Source organism: Choloepus didactylus, chromosome 7, assembly GCF_015220235.1.
Source record: "Choloepus didactylus isolate mChoDid1 chromosome 7, mChoDid1.pri, whole genome shotgun sequence".
Classification (NCBI taxonomy): domain Eukaryota; kingdom Metazoa; phylum Chordata; class Mammalia; order Pilosa; family Megalonychidae; genus Choloepus; species Choloepus didactylus.
The window spans coordinates 15,064,485-15,085,016 of record NC_051313.1 but is presented as its reverse complement, the minus strand read 5'-3'; the positions used below and the strand labels follow the sequence as shown (position 1 = coordinate 15,085,016).

At 42.6% G+C, this 20,532-nt stretch overlaps 1 protein-coding gene across 1 annotated transcript in view; it reads right to left on the bottom strand.

Annotated features, from left to right (window-relative positions):
* The window catches only part of MOXD1 (monooxygenase DBH like 1), a 101,819-nt gene extending 87,708 nt beyond the window's left edge, over positions 1 to 14,111 (bottom strand). Inside the window, exon 1 of the mRNA XM_037843504.1 lies at positions 13,848 to 14,111. Within this exon, the coding sequence (XP_037699432.1) occupies positions 13,848 to 14,111 (264 nt within the window). The remainder of the gene's footprint in view (positions 1 to 13,847) is intronic.
* Positions 14,112 to 20,532: the final 6,421 nt, after the last annotated feature.

Sequence of the window (20,532 nt, the reverse complement as noted above, 5' to 3'; positions counted from 1 at the left end):
GGTGAGACAGAACACAGAAAAAAATATTCACACCTACTACAAAGAAACTTCCACAATATCAACAAGTTTTTAGATCAGCACCTGAAAGACTAGTTGAGCTTACTGAATATCTGCATAACAGTGTCACAGAAATAGAAAGGAGAGCTCATGTGATTCAGACACACACGAAAAAAACATTACTTATTTTTCTTCCAGGTAAGCAGTTTGCTATAGTCAAGGTCTACTGAGTTCTTGGATACCCCTGCCCGATAATACTCTTCATAGTATATAATATTTTGAATTGTAAACACTATGTTGCAGTTAACCTTGAAAGACACTAGTTTTTCTTCATGTTTTGATAATAAGCATCTGAATCTGAAATAGCCAGATGGTTACTGCCTATCACATCACCCTCTTTAATTGCCTGCACAACACGTGTCACTCTCTGAGATCTGTCTTGTGTATTTATTTGTTTAAACCCCTGCCCAAACATGAGCTCTGTGATACCAATGATTTCAACTTGATCAATGCTGTGCCTTCAGCATCTAGAAATGTTCAGTAACCTTCAACTGAATGAATGAATATGCCAACATTCTCTGCCTATACATGAGTTTTTTACTGAAACAGGCACAGGAAAGTCACAAAGGATTTACTGTTGGATCTGGAGCCTCAAGTTTACCCATCCACAAAATGGGAGAAATAAGAGTATTGACCTCATAAGGCTATTGTGAGAATTAACATGAAATAATGCCCTTTATGGACTTACAATGCATGGCACATGTTAAGAGCTCAATGAATGAAAAATAATAAAAAATCATATCATATAAAAATATATATCTATGACATTTATAATGGAACAAAATAGTACCAAAAATATTGTGAATTTTATCAATGTTTTTTAAAACTATATTTTATAATACATGTTCTTTGACTATTTAGAAAGAAAATTGGAATATGTTTTTATGTAAGCTACAGCTTGCTTGCAGGGATAGAAAGAGCAACTAACCAGACTCAAAGGAAAGGAATGGAGGCTAATCTGTACATTAACTAAGGTTCAGTTTCCTCACCTGTAAAACTGGGGTGGGGGGGTAGGAAGGCAGTAGTGGGATGTTGGGAAGAATCAACCAGAGCCTGGGCATTTAAGAGACTGCCAATAAATATACAAAACCTCAAAATTTAACTCATAAAATCTAGAATTGTTTTAAGATTTTATTATAATTTTTAGCTACCTTAGATGAGTAATTAAGCATATTCTTCATAGTAAATTAAATTTTTCTATACATTCTTTGTATAGCACTGAGATACATAATTCCAATTTTAAAGTTACCAAAAATTATCCATTTGAAATTATTTTGCAGAAATTTCTGCATATATGCTATCCTTATGAGTAGCTCGCAGTTTTTGTTTTTTGTTTTTGTTGTTGTTGTTTTTGTTATTGTTGTTTTGTCTACTCCAGAATTTAAAAAGTTAAAAACACAAAGATCTGGAAGTGGGGCAAGATGGCAGACTGGTGAGGTGTGGGTTTTAGTTACTCCTCCAGGGCAGTAGGTAGAAAGCCAGGAACTGCGTGGACTGGACACCGCAGAGCAATTTGACTTTGGGCATACTTCATAGAACACTCATGAATGCATGGAACAGCTGAGATCAGCGAAATCTGTAAGTTCTCATGACCAAGGCACCTGTGCCCCTCCCTGCCAGGCTCAGTCCCACGGGAGGAGGGGCCGTTGGTGCTGGGAATGAGGAGGGAGAACTGCAGTTGCGGCTCTGATTGAAAACTCAAGACTGCTGATCGAAACTCCAAACATAGACAGACTGAGACTAGACACCAGAGAATCTGGGAGCAGTCAGCCTAGCAGAGAGGAGATAGGGCTAGCAAAAACAGCAAAAAAAAACAAAACAAAACAAAAATAAAAACAGAGACTTTTTGGAGTTCCGGGGAACATAAACTGTAGAAGGGCAGGGGTCAAACAGAATCAGGCTCACATGCAAATCCAGAGGGCAAGGACCCTTGTCTGAGGAGCTGGTCTCTCTGCTTTCTTGATTGTTCCTTAATGGCCCTAATTTCCTTGTCTCTTAGCATTTCAATAGCCCATCAGATCTGCAAGGAGGGCTCTTCTTTTTCTTTTTCTTTTTCTTTTCTTTTAATCTTTTTCTCTTTTTCTAAAACAATTACTCCAAGAAGCCTATTATAGAAAGCCTCAAAGATTTGCAATTTGGGCCCAGGCAGAGCTGTCTTAGCTCTGAGGGACAAAGCAGTAAGTCTAGTGGCTGAGGAAATTCGCTAAACACCATAACTTCCCAAGAAAAGGGGGGCATTCCCTTATAGCCATCTTCCTGGTGGGCTGCGAACACTCCTGCCCAGTACCAGCACCACAGCCCAGAGCTGCCCCAAACAACTCAGTGTGAAGGGAACTGTTGCCAGCAACGTGCACACATGCCACAATATCTGGCATGGACAATAGCCTTTTGTGCAACTGCAGCTAATTGTCCCAGAGCTGGGAAAGCAGAGCTGTGGGAAAAGGGAGAAATTAACACGCCCCATTCAGCCATCCTTTCAGCAGGCTGGGAACATCCCTACATGGCTCTATGGCCCAGAACTTCCCTTGGGGGATGGTGCATACCTGTGACATAGCACAGCCTTCCCTCAGCAGAAGCTCTAGGAGGGCACAGCTTGGAAGAGGGACCCACTCACAAGTCCCAGGGACCATATGCCAATACCAAGGACTTGTGGGTCAGTGGCAGAGACAAACTGTGGTGAGACCGAACTGAAGGATTAGACTATTGCAACAGCTTCAAATCTCCAGGAACAACTGGGAGATCTGATTATTAAAGCTGCTCTCCCTCCCTAACCACTCAGAAACACACCCCACATTTAGGGCGGGCAGCACCAACTACACATGTAAACTTGGTGCACCAATTGGACCCCCACAATACTCAGACCCCAACTCACCGCAAAGACAAAGTTGGGGAGAAAAGGCTTGAGGGGAATAGGTGGCTCACAGATGCCACCTGCTGGTTAGAGAAAGTGTACTCCACCAAGCTGTAGATCTGACAAATTAGAGATAAGTGTTTAAATCAGTCTACATATGCTTAAAGAACACTATCAAGTTAAGCAAATGCCAAGAGGCCAAAAACAACAGAAAATTTTAAAGCATATGAAAAAAACAGATGACATGATAACCCAAACCCAAACAACCAAATCAAAAGATCAGAGAAGATACAGTACTTGGAACAATTAATCAAAGAACTAAAGACAAACAATGAGAGCATGGCACAGAATATAAAGGACATGAAGAAGACCCTAGAAGAGCATAAAGAAGAAATTGCAAGAGTAAACAAAAAAATAGAGGATCTATGGAAATAAAGGAAATTGTTGACCAAATTAAAAAGATTCTGGATACTCACAGTACAAGACTAGAGGAAGCTAAACAGTGAATCAGTGACCTCGAGGACGACAGAATGGAAAATGAAAGAACAAAAGAAAGAATGGGGAAAAAATTGAACAAATCGAAATGGACCTCAGAGATATGATAGATAATATAAAACATCCAAAGATAAGACTCATTGGTGTTCCAGAAGGGGAAGAGAAGGGTAAATGTCTAGGAAGAGTATTCAAAGAAATTCTTGGGGGAAACTTTCCAAATCTTCTAAACACCATAAATACACAAACCATAAATGCCCAGCAAACTCCAAATAAAATAAATCCAAATAAACGCACTCCGAGACATATTCTGATCAGATTGTCAAATACTGAAGAGAAGGAGCAAGTTCTAAAGCAGTAAGAGAAAAGCAACTCACCACTTACAAAGGAAATAGCATAAGACTAAGTAATGACTACTCAGCAGCCACCATGGAGGTGAGAAGGCAGTGGCATGACATATTTAAAACTCTGAGAGAGAAAAATTGCCAACCAAGAATTCTTTATCCAGCAAAGCTCTCCTTCAAATTTGAGGGAGAGCTTAAATTTTTCACAGACAAACAAATGCTGAGAGAATTTGCTACTGCCCTACTTGAGATACTAAAGGAGCCCTACCAACAGAGAAACAAAGAAAGGAGAGAGAGATATGGAGAAAGGTTCAGTACTAAAGAGATTCAGTATGGGTACCTTAAAGGACATTAAGAAAGAGAGGTAAAAAATATATCTGACAAACATAAACCAAAGGATAGGATAGCTGATTCAAGAAATGTCTTCACAGTAATAACATTGAATGTAAATGGATTAAAATCCCGAATTAAAAGACATAGATTGGCAGAATGGATCAAAAAACGTGAACCATCAATATGTTGCATACAAGAGACTCACCTTAGACACAGGGACACAAAGAAATTGAAAGTGAAAGGATGGAAAAAAAATATTTCATGCAAGCTACAGCCAAAAGAAGGCAGGAGTAGCAATATTAAAATCAGATAAAATAGACTTTAAATGCAAGGATGTTATGAGAAACAAAGAAGGCCACTACATACTAATAAAAGGGGCAATTCAACAAGAAGAAATAACAATCATAAATGTTTATGCACCCAATCAAGGTGCCACAAAATACATGAGACAAACACTGATGTTTCCACAATAATTATTGGAAATTTCCACACATCACTCTCTCCTATAGATAGATCGACGAGACAGAAGACCAATAAGGAAATTGAAAACCTAAACAATCTGATAAATGAATTTTATTTAAGAGACATATATAGAACATACATCCCAAATCACCAGGATACACATTCTCTAGTGCTCACAGAACTTTCTCCAGAATAGATCATATGCTGGAACATAAAACAAGCCTCAATAAATTTAAAAAAAATTGAAATTATTCAAAGCACATTCTCTAACTGCAATGGAATACAATTAAAAGTCAATAACCATCAGAGACTTAGAAAATTAAAAAAAACACCTGGATGTTAAACAACACACTCCTAAACTATCAGTGGGTTAAAGAAGAAATAGCAAGAGAAATTGCTAAATATATAGAAAAGAATGAAAATGAGAACACAACATATCAAAACCTATGGGATGCAGCAAAAGCAGTACAGATGGGGAAATTTATAGCACTAAACACATACATCAAAAAGGAAGTGTGCCAGTTTGAATGTATTATGTCCCCCAAACGCCATTATCTTTGATGTAGTCTTGTATGGGTAGACGTTATCAGGGTTGATCAGATTGTAATTCTTTGAGTGCTTCTATAGAATGCGTCCCACCCAGCTGTGGGTGATGACTCTGATTGGATAATTTCCATGGAGGTGTTGCTCCACCCATCCAGGGTGGGTTTAAGTTGATCAGTGGAGCCATATAAATTAGCTGACTCAAAGAGAAGGAACTCAGTGCAGCTGTGAGTGATGTTTGAAGAGGCGCTACAACCAAGAGGGACCCTTTGAAGAATGCACTAGAACTGAGAGAGGAGCTTCAGCTTACAGAGACATTTTGGAGACTGCCTTTGAAAGCAGACTTTTGCTCTGGAGAAGCTAAGAGAGGACAAATGCCCCAAAAGCAACTGAGAGTGACATTTTGGAGAGAAGCTGAAGCCTAGAGAGGAACATCCTGGGAGAAAGCCATCTTGAAACCAGAACTTTGGAGCAGACGCCAGCCACGTGCCTTCCCAGTTAACAGAGGTTTTCCGGATGCCATTGGCCATCCTCCAGTGAAGGTACCTGTTTACTGATGTGTTACCTTGGACATTTTATGGCCTTAAGACTGTAACTGTGTAGCCAAATAAACCCCCTTTTTATAAAAGCCAATCCATCTCTGGTGTTTTGTATTCTGCAGCATTAGCAAACTAGAACAGGAAGAAAGAACTAAATCAGAGAACTAATGGAGCAACTGAAGAAGCTAGAAAATGGAGAGCAAACCAATCCTAAACCAAGTAGAAGAAAAGAAATAAGGATTAAAGCAGAAATAAATGACATAGAGAACAACAACAACAACAACAAAATAGAGAGAATGAATAACACCAAGAATTGGTTCTTTGAGAAGATCAACAAGATTGACAAGCCCCTAGCTAGACTGACAAAATCAGAAAGAGAGAAGACCCATATAAACAAAATAATGAATGAGAAAGATGACATTACTGTGGATCCTGAAGAAATTTAAAAAATTATAAGAGGATACTATGAACAACTGTATGCCAACAACCTGGATAATGCAGAGGAAATGGACAATTTCCAGGCATGCAAGGATGGTTCAACATAAGAAAATCAATCAATGTATTACAACACATTAACAAATCAAAAGAGAAAAATCAAATGATCATCTCAATAGATGCTGAAAAAGCATTCAACAAAATCCAACATCCCTTTTTGATAAAAACACTTCAAAAGGTAGGAATTGAAGGAAACTTCCTTAAGAGCATGTATGAAAAACCCACAGCCAGCATAGTATTCAATGGTGAGAGACTGAAAGCCTTCCCTCTGAGATCAGGAACAAGACAAGGATGTCTCCTGTCACCACTGTTATTCAACACTGTGCTAGAAGTGCTAGCCAGGGCAATCCGGCAAGACAAAGAAATAAAAGGCATCCAAATTGGAAAGGAAGAAGCAAAACTGTCATTATTTGCAGATGATATGATCTTATATCTGGAAAACTCTGAGAAATTGACGATACAGCTACTAGAGCTAATAAATTTAGCAAAGTAGTGGGATACAAGATTAATGCACATAAGTCAATAATGTTTCTTTATGCTAGAAATGAACAAAGTGAAGAAACACTCAAGAAAAAGATACTATTTTCAATAGCAACTAAAAAAATCAAGTACCTAGGAATAAACTTAACCAAAGATGTAAAAGACCTATACAAAGAAAACTACATAAGTCTACTAAAAGAAATAGAAGGGGACCTTAAAAAATGGAAAAATATTCCATGTTCATGGATAGGAAGGCTAAATGTCATTAAGATGTCAATTCTGCCCAAACTTATTTACAGACTCAATGGAATCCCAATCAAAATTCCAACAACCTACTTTGCAGACTTGGAAAAGCTAGTAATCAAAATTTATTTGGAAAGGGAAGATGCCTCGAATTGCTAAAAACATTCTAAAAAAGAAAAATGAAGTGGGAGGACTTACACTCTCTGACTTTGGAGCGTATTATAAAGCCACAGTAGTCAAAACAGCATGGTACTGGCACAAAGATAGACATATTGAGCAATGGAATTGAATTGAGAATTCAGAGATAGACCCCCAGATCTATGGCCAACTGATCTTTGATAAGACCCCCAAAGCCAATGAACTGGGACATAACAGTCTTTTCAACAAATGGGGCTGGGAAAGTTGGGTATCTATATCCGAAAGAATGAAAGAGGACCCCTACCTCACACTCTACACAAAAATTAACTCAATATGGATCAAAGATCTCAATATAAAAGACAGTACCATAAAACTCCTAGAAGATAATGTAGGGAAACATCTTTAAGACCTTGTATTAGATGGCCACTTCCTTGACCTTATACCCAAAGCACAAGCAACAAAAGAAAAAATAGATAAATGGGAACTCCTCAAGCTGAGAAGTTTCTGTACTTCAAAGGAATTTGTCAAAAAAAGTGAGGAGGCAACCAACTCAAAGGGAAAAGATTTTTGGAAACCATGTATCTGACAAAAGACTGATATCTTGCATATATAAAGAAATCCTACAACTCAATGACAATAGTACAGACAGCCCAATTATAAAATGGGCAAAAGATATGAAAAGACAGTTCTCTGAAGAGAAAATACAAATGGCAAAGAAACACATGAAAAAATGTTCAGCTTCACTAGCTATTAGAGAGATGCAAATTAAGAATACAACAAGATACCATCTCACACCAATTAGAATGGCTGCCATTAAACAAACAGGAAAATACAAATGCTATAGAGGATGTGGAGAAATTGGAACTCTTATTCATTGTTAGTGGGACTGTATAATGGTTTAGCCACTCTGGAAGTCAGTCTGGCAGTTCCTCAGAAAACTAGATATAAAGTTACCCTTCGATCCAGCAATTGCACTTCTTGGTATATACCTGGAAGATCGGAAAGCAGTGACAGGAACAGATATCTGCATGCCAATGTTCATAGCAGCATTATTCACAATTGCTAAGACATGGAAACAACCCAAATGTCCTTCAGCAGATGAGTGGGTAAATAAAATGTGGTATATACACACGATGGAATACTACAAGGCAGTAAGAAGGAACGATCTCGTGAAACATATGACAACATGGATGAACCTTGAAGACATAATGCTGAGCGAAATAAGCCAGGTACAAAAAGAGAAATAGTATATGCTACCCCTAATGTGAACATTGAAAAATGTAAAATAAATGGTTCATAATGTAGAATGTAGGGAAACTAGCAACAGAGAGCAATTAACAAAGGGGGAACGATAACCCAATAAGAACGGATAAACTATCATGGGTAAATTTAACATTCTGGGAATGCCCAGGAAAGACTATGGTTTCAGGACTTTGCTATGTGATTTCCCCTTATTTGGGCACACTGTCCCCTTTCTGTCACTACCCACCACTCTTTATTTGGCTGAAAGCTGGTCATCCCAATCCCAAATCTAGTGCCCCCTTCAGGCCTTGTTCTCAGCCTCTGCAGCACCAGACACTTGGGACCACCTCCTCCTCAAATTCCTCTGCTTCTAAGGTATCTCCTGTCTGTCCTCAGACCTCTGTCTGCCTTTACCCCACAGTGCGGCCCCTGCCTGTACTCTCCTTGCCAGCCTCCAGGGGCTCGCATCTGTCTGCAGGACTGTGAGCTTGGCAGGGAGACTCTTGACTCTCTTCTACAAGAAACCTGGTGCTTGGTTTTTCCACATTAATAACAGTAAAAATTAGTAGAGAACCTTCCTGAAACATGGGTAGTGCTCAAAGTGTTGAACAGTGAATAAATAAATGCATTCAGTTATCAGAAAGAAAAAAAAACAAAACACATAGATCTGGAAGATGCTCCTTGGAAATAAGCTGTTTTAAGTTCTCTACTAGATTTTAAAAGTTGCAATAAACAGCATTGTGGGGCATCCATGTACTTATTTTTTATTACATGTGGATCAAACATCTTCCAAAAGCCCAATGATGTAGAATGTATTCATGTATTCATCCCTTTTGCTAGCAACTTTATTTTAATAGGTCTCTATCATAAACAACGAACCATAAAATCACTATTGACTTTCTGTGAAGTAGCCCTTTGCCTCTCCTTTCAAGACTCCAGAAATAAGCCATTGGTTGCCTGAAGCCTTGCACACTGTTTATCAGTTCAGGTGCACTGTTCCCTTGGCTCCTAGAGCTAGCATTACAAAATCTTCCACTATGCCGGAGACAACCACACAGCTGAACAGTATCATCAGGCACTGGAGCCCTACGCAGAGCATGTGTCCTCATTACTAACGCACCAAAGCACGAAGGTTGAAGAGATCACTTTGTCATCTGGAAATCCGGGGGCATAATCTGAAGACTTGTAAATACCTCTTAACAAAGCACTAGCTGAGCTGCATCAGGGTTGCACACTCTTCCTCCTTCCCTCGCAGCTTCTCAGTTTGCTTTCCAAACATTTCTTTGTTGCCAGCGGTGCACTTAAAAGCAGCACATCATTATCAGAAAAGAATGCTCACTGTTTTCTGTGATTTCAAATCAGTTCCAAGCACTTCCTCACTGAACAGCCTAGCAGCAATTACCCTGCTGCTGACTTACTTCTGGGGATCACAGAAAGGCCTCAGTTTCAGAGAAAGCCACCGAGCAAGGCTGTAACAAATGATGACATGTTTCAGCCTCCATTCACTAGCAGTCTATACTTCCAGAGGAAGGGGGGATCTGTTTTTGCACAAATTCAACAGGCACATCCGACAATGGTGCTCTCTTCTCTGACTCACACAAACTAGGCATTCATCAATCCCGATTACTGGTCTCAAATGAGGACTCAGAGTTGCTAAGTGGTCTGGGTGGGGGTGGGGTTACTCTGTGTCAAAAAGGGGCAAAGAACAAGGAAAGGACACGAATCCATCAGGGAAGTGAGAGCTGAGCTGATTCATTCAGACAAAATTGTGAGGTTTTCAAAAGCCAATGCACAAGACTGCCTCCAACCCCCACCCCTGGTGCTTCTGTGAAAGTGTAGAAACTGCCCTCGGAGCGTGGCAGGGGTGGCGTTTCCACAAGTGTAAGCCACTTCAGAACATTCTATCCAATAGTTAACACTGAGACAGGATCCACCTCGCAGCCACAACGCTTCTCTCTTTTCCCATTTTGATGGTACCTGGTTATACACCCTTTGAGAAGACAATTCCAGACAGGGTCAGAAGAGTGAAAAAATGGGCAAGGAGATTTCCACAGAGACAGGTCTCTGGTGTTCTTTTAAGGGTGGCTAAGCCCCTTGCCTTGAGGCGAGGAAATTCATAGTCTGCTCTTTTACTCCAGATGGCTGCAGGCAAATGCCACACTGCCTTCTCCGGGACTTACCGTGATTTAGCAACTGGAAACCATCTGAGTCTCTGATGGTCACCCTTGGGACCCAGCTACTCTGCTGTGAGGAAACCCAGCCGCCCCCACATTCCCACACAGCACTGGCTCAAGAACCCCCAACACCGTCAGCAACCAGAGAAGTGAGTGGGTGGGCCTTCAGATGGCTCCAACCACCCACTTCTGCCAAGTGAAGCCACAAAAAGCTGTCCCCAACAAGCCCTGCTCAAATCTCAGATATGTGAGCAAAGTAAGTTATGTCATTGAAGCCACCACGGTTCGGGGGTGGTTTGTCACAGAACAATAGATAACCAACCATGGGCAAGGGCCCCTGCTGCAGTTTCGGGAAGCACCACCATTCACGTGGTATCCTGACTCCAGTCCCAGATCCTAGCACGGAATACCCCGGGCCTGGAAAAACTGGGACCTGCCTCTCTGCCTCTCACTGATTTTTGTAACTTGGGTTGATTCTTGATTAACTTTAGAGTTTTCCTCTTGAAAAGTACTTTCAAATATAAATGGAAAAAATACACCTTGACAATTAAATGGCTCCAGCCCTCCCACAAAATGCTTAAATTGCCCGTGGGATATATTCCATCTGAAAGTGTGTACGGGTTGGTGTGTTGGTAATTTGCACAAACTCGAATTTGTACCTTGCCAGGATTTAGTGATAAGATTTTTACACACACACAGAGTCTAAATTTCTGTCTTCTCTCAAAACAAAATAAAACAAAACAAAAAAACAGAAACTGGATTTGCACGCTCACATAACATAACTGACTCACAAAAACTCTTGCTGCCTTAATCCTCGGGCTCTCTGTCACATTCCATGTTGCCTGCTGCACTCATGCCCAGTGACTCCTTTTCATTTCCTGCCTGACACCCAGAGGCATTTGAGTTTGTAATATCTGTTTGGCCAACAATTCTCAACTTGGTTGGAATTCACTCCTATATTGTATCATATATGGTTCACGCCCTATTGAAAAGAAGAATAAAAAAAATCAGAAAAATAAAAGTCAGCATCAGAGACAAAGAAAAATACCTAAAGATAAAATTTTAAATTAAATAAGAAAAAACTAAATAAAATATATTTTAAAAGTCCACAAGAGAAGATGACTTGGATATCAGCTTAGGTTATCATCACAGAGCCAGATACCATTCTCCACCATCAGTGGCTGCTGCATGAACAACCAATAACCCAGAAACTAAAGCTTGTTGTCTGATTGTTCATGTAAAGTTTGTTCTCACTGGGAGCAAAATTACATAAAATCCAAAGTCTACTAGTAGAATCACATACACTATTCTAAGAGCCCTATTTATCATTTGATATAAATCCTGAGGATACCCTTATCACATTAGTGTATAAAGACTCTGAAATAAGTAGTTTCAAGGGAGAAGATTGATTCAACTTCAAGGGTTGGAAAACGAAATTGCCAAGCCTGGATAATCCAGCTGAAACTGATACATTTCTGATATATAGTTGTTGGTGTCTTTCATCTCATTAAAAGGACGCTTAAAAAAATGTCTTTCCAATTAACTGATCAACATAATTTAATTGTATTCTCTATGTTCTAAAATGAGTAAAATGCTTAAGGAAATGGATGGTAAAGGATTTCAGTCAACTAAGAAAATGATTACCCATTAATTAAGAAAATAAGGAATGAAAATGGAGGAGAAAATCCTGTTTCTTGTTCATTAAATATATTGGGTAAGTGTTCATTTCTAAGGTTTATCTCCTAGTGATATGTAGTCATTAATTATTTTAAGAAAAGTTCTATGTTTCAATACCAATCTAAAGAAAAGGTAATTAATTCTTAAGCAATCTTTATACTACCAGCAGTATGAAAGCACTTTATAGTTTAACAAAGCCTATGTTTGTGGTAGACCCATTATGGCATGTTGAAACAAGATTCTACTCTTGGCCTTTCATTTGATATCAAATTAGGTGAGCTTTCTAGAAATGCTACTCTTATAGAGGGAAAACAATTGAGCTAACTTTTAGAGTGCATCCTGGTTTTTAATGTTACCCTAGTAAGATTTCTGATGCTCTCTTCTACAAAGTATCAGGGACAATTATGGGGCAGGTTACACTCGAGGTCCTAAAAAAAAAAAAAAAACAACCAAACAAAAAGCACTTGGCTGGGACAGGCATTTAAATAAGGCATTGTCTACTTTATACCCCAGGGGAGTAAGTCAGCCAGCTAGTGAGGTCTGAGTTTGAGGTCAAATACTTGGATCACAAATTTAATATATGAGATAGTGCAACAAGAGAAAATTTATACATCTGCCATCCACTTGGCAGAGTGTAATCCTCACAAAACTTTATTAGAGTTTTAGAGCATTTATTTGGGAAGGAAAGGATTTATTCATGAAAAAAAAAAGATAATAGTTTCAAAATTTATCACTGGCACTTTATTTCCATCCAAAGTTAATGCCCAGTGTCAGAATCAGAGTGGAAATCTAATGGTATCCATCAGAAATGGAACATTGAAGTCAGGAATAAAATTACTGAGAAACACACTGTGAAATCCATCAGGTACTTTGATTTTAACTTATTGAAGCTTTAACAAAATGCCAAAACAACTGTGAGTTTTCATATGGATCAAGAGACGTTTAGCACAGTGCAGTATTTGGTGATGAATTTTGATAGATAACAAAGAACGTATATCCACGATGATGTTTTCTCACCGTGAAAAGGTGTTCATATGTAGGTCACGATAAACTAAAGAAAGGTGTCCAGGAGACCTAACCAGCTAATCACTCTGGCCGTCCCACAAGGACTCTCTTTTTCCCATTCATAAAGCCATCTGTGAACCGACAAGGTCGCTGCTTCCTTTAAAGCAAAGCGGCAGCCGTCCAAGTCGGTCGGCTGTTTGAATAAGTGAAAAGTTCTGCCACCTATTAGGGGATTTTGTCTGGGGTCTGTGGGTTGTGGAGGGTTGTTGTGGCAAAGTTGCTAAGCGAATCTTGCGGACCCTCGAGGATTCGGTGGCCGACAGCAGCCCCGCGTGCGCCCAGGGGCTCCAAAAGAGCCAATAGCCGTGATCGGAGAAGTGGTCAGACCCCCAATCCCAGACAGCAAGGCAGCAGAGAGCTCTCTGGATCCCCAACTCTGAGAGCGGTTCCTTTAGACTCCCAAAGCCTTTCGACCAAGGATGAAGGAGGATGCAGGGCAGGTGTGTCCGTGGGGGATCTGTTAAGGGGCGCGGGGTGCAGCACAGCGTTCAAAGTTGGAAAACCTGGGGTCCTCCGAGCTCAGCGGCCGCACGCGGTGGAAGCTTCGGGGGAGCAGGAGCTGACAGAGAGGGTGAAGGGGTGCTAGGCTGGGGGCGGGGCTGCTGGGCCCGAGGGTGTCCCCGTTGGCCAAGGAGAGAAAGCTGGGTTGCCCCCGGAGTCGTCCCGCTCGGCGCCCCCTCTCCTGGCGTCTTCCCAGGCCCGGAGCGCTTACCTGGAGGTAGGACCGCCCGTGGGCAACCCCGCCCACGACGATGTCCGCCGCGGCCATGCCCCCGGTGGGCGAGAAGCCGAAGCCCACGTAGCCGGCCGTGCGCACCTCGAGGCGGACGGCGAGCCGGGTGCCCCGGCGGCCCCAGCTCAGCCAGTACTTGTCCTCCGAGTCCAGCGCGGTGCGGTGCGGGAAGGGCCTGCCCGAGCCCCCCGCGGCCGCCCCGCGGAGCAGCCCCCACAGCAGGAGCAGCGGCCAGCGGCACATCCTGGGCGCCTCTCGCACACGGACACCTGGACCCCGGGAAGGAGCGCGCTGGAAACTGCACGAGGGGCGGTGGAGGCGGCCTGGCCCCGCCCCCGGCCCCGCCCCGCGCTCCTCCCCCAAGCCGGCCCCGAATGTCCACCACGGACCCCGGGCGCCCCCATCCCCTGTCCCGCGCTATCCCCGACTAGGTGCTGCACTCATTCAACCGCTCAGCGCTTCTGGCCTCTGCCGCGCGCCCCTGCACCACCGGTCCCGCGCCCCCCTCCATTCAGCCCCTCGCACCCGACGTGTCCCAACGCGTCCCTTAGGGCCCAGGTCCAGGCCTCTCTCTACTGGCCAGGTCCGCCTCTTCCCGCCGATCTACCTGCCGCCCCAATCCAGACTGAGTCCCCCAGGGCTGTTCCGTGGGAAGGAAAGTGCGGCTTCCTGAGAAGGAGAGTAGGGGAGTGTAGAAGGGGCACCTCCCAAATCCGGGTTCCTGGCTCTGTCTGGCCAACAGAAGTCACAGCTAACCAGGCTGAAGAGGAAAAGAGGGTTTATTCACGCTGGCAGAAGCCAGGGGAAGCTTTCCCAAATCTGCCTCCCCATGATATGAGATGGGAAGGCCATTTCAGGGGAAATTCAAAGGCATCCCTGTGCTGTGCTCCTCTGCATTCTCCCAATAAGGTGGGGGAGAAGAGGAGACTACTGAGGTGGTGGTCTCTGGTGGGAAAGGTTGTGGGGCGGAGTAGACACAACAGACTGGCTGAAAGGGTTGGGGAAATGCCAAGTTCACAGACCCTACAGAAACCATAGACCCTGGCTGAGGCAGTTGGGAAAATGTGAAGTTCACAGACCCTACAGAAACAATAGACGCTGACTACGGGGGTTGGGGAAATGTAGAGGCTGTGGGCATTTGTACAGAGGAAAAGGGTACCCCCTCTTGATTCTAGAGGTGACTGCAGCATCTGTAAGTTCATCAGGCTGAGCAGAATCCAGGAGGTGTTTTCTGTAACACTCAGCGTTGATTATTCCCTTGTTTAGTTCCTACTTGTACTATTTCTTTCACTGTAATTTGCGCCAAGCGACTAATATTAGTGTTCTTATCTTGGGGATCAGTTGGTCCAGTTGCCAGTTCCTTGGTCGGAAGCTCCGAGTGTCCCACAACCTGGGGCACAGGGGCCTCAGCTACTATTTCCTTAACCTGGGACTCCTGAGTCCCAATTGGGATCTCAGGGTATTCTTTTATTTGGGGTTTAGGAAGTTTGGCTGCTGTGTCTTTAGACTGGACCTCAGAAGCTTCAGTCTTTTTATTTTTCACCTGGGAACTAGGACCCTCCTTTACTTCTCCTGGAGCAATAAACTCCGGAGCTTTGAAGGAGAGGCTAGGGGCTTGGCTGACACGTAAGATGCCATGCCTGAAATCTTCTCTCTGAAGCTTTTCATTCTGAGCTACAGCCATAAAACACTGTCCATACAGAGTTTCACCCCATTTGCCCATTCTCTTACAGAATGATTCTGGCTGCAAAATAGCATTATATTCTATTGATTCTTGGCTTGGCCACTTGTGGCCATCTTCTAATTCATGCTGAGGCTAAATTGCTTCACATAAATGTTTCATGCTTTTTTTGGTCATGGGCTCATACTCGAATTGCTTTCAATGCTTAAGAATGCAATTGAAAGGTTCCTCTTTCTTAATTTTCTTAGATTTCTCATTTATGCTATTTCCCATTTTAAAAAATACTTTTTAGATAACTTGAGACAAAACAGGACAAAACAAAACACAGAGCAAAACTTAACCAAACCACAAGCAAAAACAAGACCAAGAATTAAAGCCAAGTCCTAGATGACCAAGTCCCAATGGCTATTCCTCTATGCCTGGGGCTGCACCCCCCAAAAACAGCTTTGGCCTAAATTTATCTGCCACCAAGCACCCAAACAACCAAAACCTAGGCACCCCAAATCAGTGATCTCCCTTAATGCCAGGGGCTGCTCCCTTCCAACTTAAGTCTCAATGGCTATTCCTCCGTGCCTGGGGCTGCACCCTCCAGAAACATCGTTGGCATGAATTTATGGCCACTGAGCACCCAAACCAAGTGTTGTCTCCCACTTACAGCTTTGGCAGGTGTCTATGTGTTGCTGAAAAAGAAACCAAACAGGATCATAGACAAAAAGAAGACAAGACCAAGAAAATAAAGCCAAGTCCTAGGCAACCAAGTCCCAATGGCTATTTCTCTATGCCTGGGGCTGCACCCCCCAAACACAGCTTTGACATAAATTTATGCCAGATAAACCCAGTCACCGAATTCAGTGACCTCCCTTAATGGCAGGGGCTGCTTCCTTCCAAACCAAGTCTCAGTGGCTATTCCTCCATGCCTGGGGCTGCACCCTCCAGAAAGAGTTTGGCATGAATTTATGGCTACGGAGAGCACAAACCAAGTGTGGTTTCCTGCTGAGAGCTCTGGCAGGAGTTTATGTGTCACAGAAGAAGAAATAAACAGAGCCCACAAAGGAAGACAAGACCAAGAACCAGAGATACTAAAGACCAAGGACTCTACAAGCACACGAGACATCCACACTCACTCACCAAACCTGTTTTCCTCCACAGCCAACCGCTGTTGGGGTACTGGATGCCTGGGGCAAGAAACTCTCCAGCTCTCAGAGAAAAATGTCTCTGGCAGCCGTAGAGCTGAGTCTCATGATTGTCTTACCTCGAGAGTCCAGGAATCCACGGAGCAGCACGTGGTTCCGACGTTGGACCCCATGTTGGGCACCAAAGCTGTAGGAGGGGCACTTCCCAAATCCGGGTTCATCACTTGGTGTGGCCAGTAGAAGTCACACCGAACCAGGCTGAAGAGGAAAAGAGTGTTTATTTATGCTGGTGGGAGACAGGAGAAGCTTTCCCAAATATGCCTCCCCGAAATATTTCTTCAGTTGGTTTTTATGCAGGTTCAGAGACAAAGAGAGAGAATCATTTAATTGACATGCAATAACAGTGATAGAAGAAAGGCTTATCTATATCTGGGAGGTTTGCAGTAATCTCCTGGAAGTGATTTTTTAATTGGCTAAACCCATTGCAGACAAGGAGAGTTATCTTTTTAGTTAATGTGAAAAAGGTTTGGAGAACTTTAGTAATTTAGTTATTTCCTTTTTTCTTCAGGAACTAGGTGACACTTGTTGAAGGTGCAAACTTTACATTTACATATTCCTGCAGATTTTACATCTTGCTCTTTTGTGAGACTAAATTTTCAACCCCTGCATACTTCCTGTTTTTAAGATTACATCTAAAAGCTGCTTTAGGTTACATTTTAAGGCTACTTTACAATTCCCTGCGCTTGCTTACAGTTTTAAGTTTATATTTAAAAAATCACTGTTAAAGGAGGAGGCAGAAACCCAGGACAGGGGGGCAAGGGCCGAGGGAAGGGTGGAGGGCAGAGTCCTGGTGGGGGAGAGCCCAGGTACTTGTTGGGAATATCTGAGAGGGCTGGGGGTTGGGGAATGAGAAATCGATGGGAGATCAGAGTGAATGTAGAGGAGCAGAGTGGAGTGAGCAGAGCGGAGTGAGCAGAAGGGACGATCCCGGGCTGCAGTGGAGAGAGAGGCTGTGTCCCTTGTCCCTGGTGGTGTCCCTTCCCCCAGGAGGAGCATGGTACACGTCTCCACCCCTGCCCCAAGAATTCGTCCCACCCTTTCACCCTGTGGAGCCCCAGATCTTCTTTCCTGTCCACAGGAGCTAGTGCTGTGATGCTTGCCTTCCACATGTTTTTTGTTTGGTTTGGTTCCGTCTGGGTTTTGAGGGATCAGATTCTGCTAGACTACTTTGCCATGGGCAGAGTGGCTTGAAGCATCATTTAGGAGTTAGACTTTAATCTGAAGTCCTCTTTTCCTGCTATTCCAAGTTTTGGCCTTGGTTATGTTGGTCACAAATTTTGTGTCTGAACTTTTGACCACATCATTCCTGTTTCCAGAATGCTAATTACTCAACATGTCAGCTATACATTAGCCTCTTTATTCATTTATTTGTATCCTGAGTTCTAAGGTGGCTTACAAAAATACAAACAATACAGAAGAGAAAAATGGGCAGAAATCAGATGAAAAAATACATGGGTAAGAAGAGCACTACAGATTTGTACTTTTTCCTCTGGATTTGAAAGCTTTACATAAACCATGCATGCTTCTTATCTCTATCCTCCAACCTGTTTCATCCTGTTTGCTCACGTCTTCCCATTTCTTTCCACATAGCAAAATTACAAGCATGCATTTAAACTGTGTTCTCCCAAGGAGTCAGATCTGCTTACCAGGGGTTTCAAGGAGTTTTCTGGGAAGGGACACGTCCCAGGGAGGAAAGGAGTCAGGTCTACAGATGTAGCCAATGACAATAGGCCAGCATCAGGGAACAGAGATGTTGAGACCCGGGCACAGTTTGAGCGTTAAAGGAGCTTGTAAAGCCTTAAATGAACTGAAGCACTGACACATGAAATGCACCAGCAGGGTGCCTTTCACAGCAGCACCCTATGAGTTGCAGCTCTAGCTCTGGCCTAGCAGGGGCCCTGTACAAGCACCTGGTTTTAGCTTCCATGGTGAAGGGGGCAGAAAGGTAAGAGTCGTGGATATGGAGAGAAAGAGGAGCAAAGTGGCAGATTTGGAGGACAAGAGGGTGGGGCATGGCACCATGGGAGGCACCTGTAGCCTCTCACTATTCCGGACAGAGATTTCAGGGGAATTAAATTCCTGTGTATGACCAAAGGCAGACCTCCTGCTTTGTGATCCTGATTTTATTCCCAGGAAGCAGTGGCCTGGAACATGTGGCTGTATCTGCTTTCTGGGTTGCCTTATATAAATCCCCAGTTCACATCTGCCAGGACATGTTCTGTCTCCTTATGAAAGCAAAGCAATGCAATGTCTTCTAGAATCGGACCTCATTTTCTGCTCTAGCCTTACTTTCCACCATGTCCATCTCGCCCATTGCCCTCTAGATACATGAAAATTTCCTCTAGGGTCCTCAATAGAGAGCCACCGTGCTGCTTCACTCCATCCTTTGAAGTGTTTCTGATCCACTTTCGCTTCAGTGATCAGGTGGGCACTGACCCCTCTGTGTGGTGCTGTGGAATGTTCTGGAATGCTCTGTACAGACCTTCCCTGACTGTAAGTTTGTTTCTCTTCAGTGAACTGTAAGCCCCTTTAGGCCAGGGAGGTATCTGATCCCTTGTTTTAACCCCATTGCCTAGAATACAGACCAGCATGCAGTAGGTGCTTAATAAATGCTCGGTGCATGTCCAGATCCTTCTGGAAATATCCTCTTAACAAGGTTGGGCTGCCAGGGGAAAGCTTGCCCCAGATTGGTTGAATGTTCTGCCTTGCAATAAGATTGAGGCAAAAATAGAAAAGATCACATGAGATTACACAAAAGAGGAAGTCCTAAATTGTTTTTATTCTGTCATTAAGTAAGTTCACTGAGTGTGAAGTATTGTCTTTTGTGTGTCTTTGACTGGCATTGCATTCAAAACACCCTGAGTGCTCAAGAAATACTAAAGCTAACATAATCGTCCTGCAATTAGGTCAACAAAAAGAACATTCTTAGCATGATTTATACTCTAGAGACCACTCTGGTTTGGCTTGAATTACCCCAGTAACTGAGGACAAATAGAAAACTCGATTTAAATCCACATTGTAAGCTACCTGAATTCCCTGGATGAAAACCACATCACTTTCATAGAGGCCTCAGTTTCTCAATTTGGAAATCAATTACATCATACTGCTTGTCTTAAATTTGTAAGGAAAGCAGGAAGAAAGCATAGGCCCATTAATACTCAGGGTATATAGTAGAGAGGAGAATGAAATCAATGGGAAGGGATTTCAAACTATTTTTGAAAACGCCTGTTGTTTTTGTAAAAAAAATGACACATGCTACTAGTTTAAAGAAAAAAGTCAGAAAATGCAGAAAAGTATGAACAAGAAAGTAAACCAAAAAATGTTGCCTGAAATTCCATCATCCAAAAATAATTCTTGCATGCATTCTGGGAACATCATTCCAGAAACCAGTCCCATTAGAGTCTTGGAGAAGCAGCCTGTTGGACAAGAATTTGCAAAGAAACAGGTGAAGTAATTGCAAGACTTCATTTGAAATAAACAGAGTGACTCTAAGCAAACAAGTTACAATCATGTTTTTTTTATGTTTCTATCTAAACATGTATCCAATTAAAGGAACAGAATAGATACAATTAGAGATTCAGTGAGGTCTTAAATCCAGGATATTTCATGAAATCACTCATTCTTGTAGTGAATAATTTTCTCATACTTTTCAATCAGAGATCGTAAATGTTATGTTTATTTTGAATTCTCACCCATTCTGAAACAGCTTGTGATCAGCCGTGTGACTGCAGCCCTGCTGGACTTCCTCACTTCCAAACCGTCTGCTGCTGAAGTTTATTTATATTTCCAC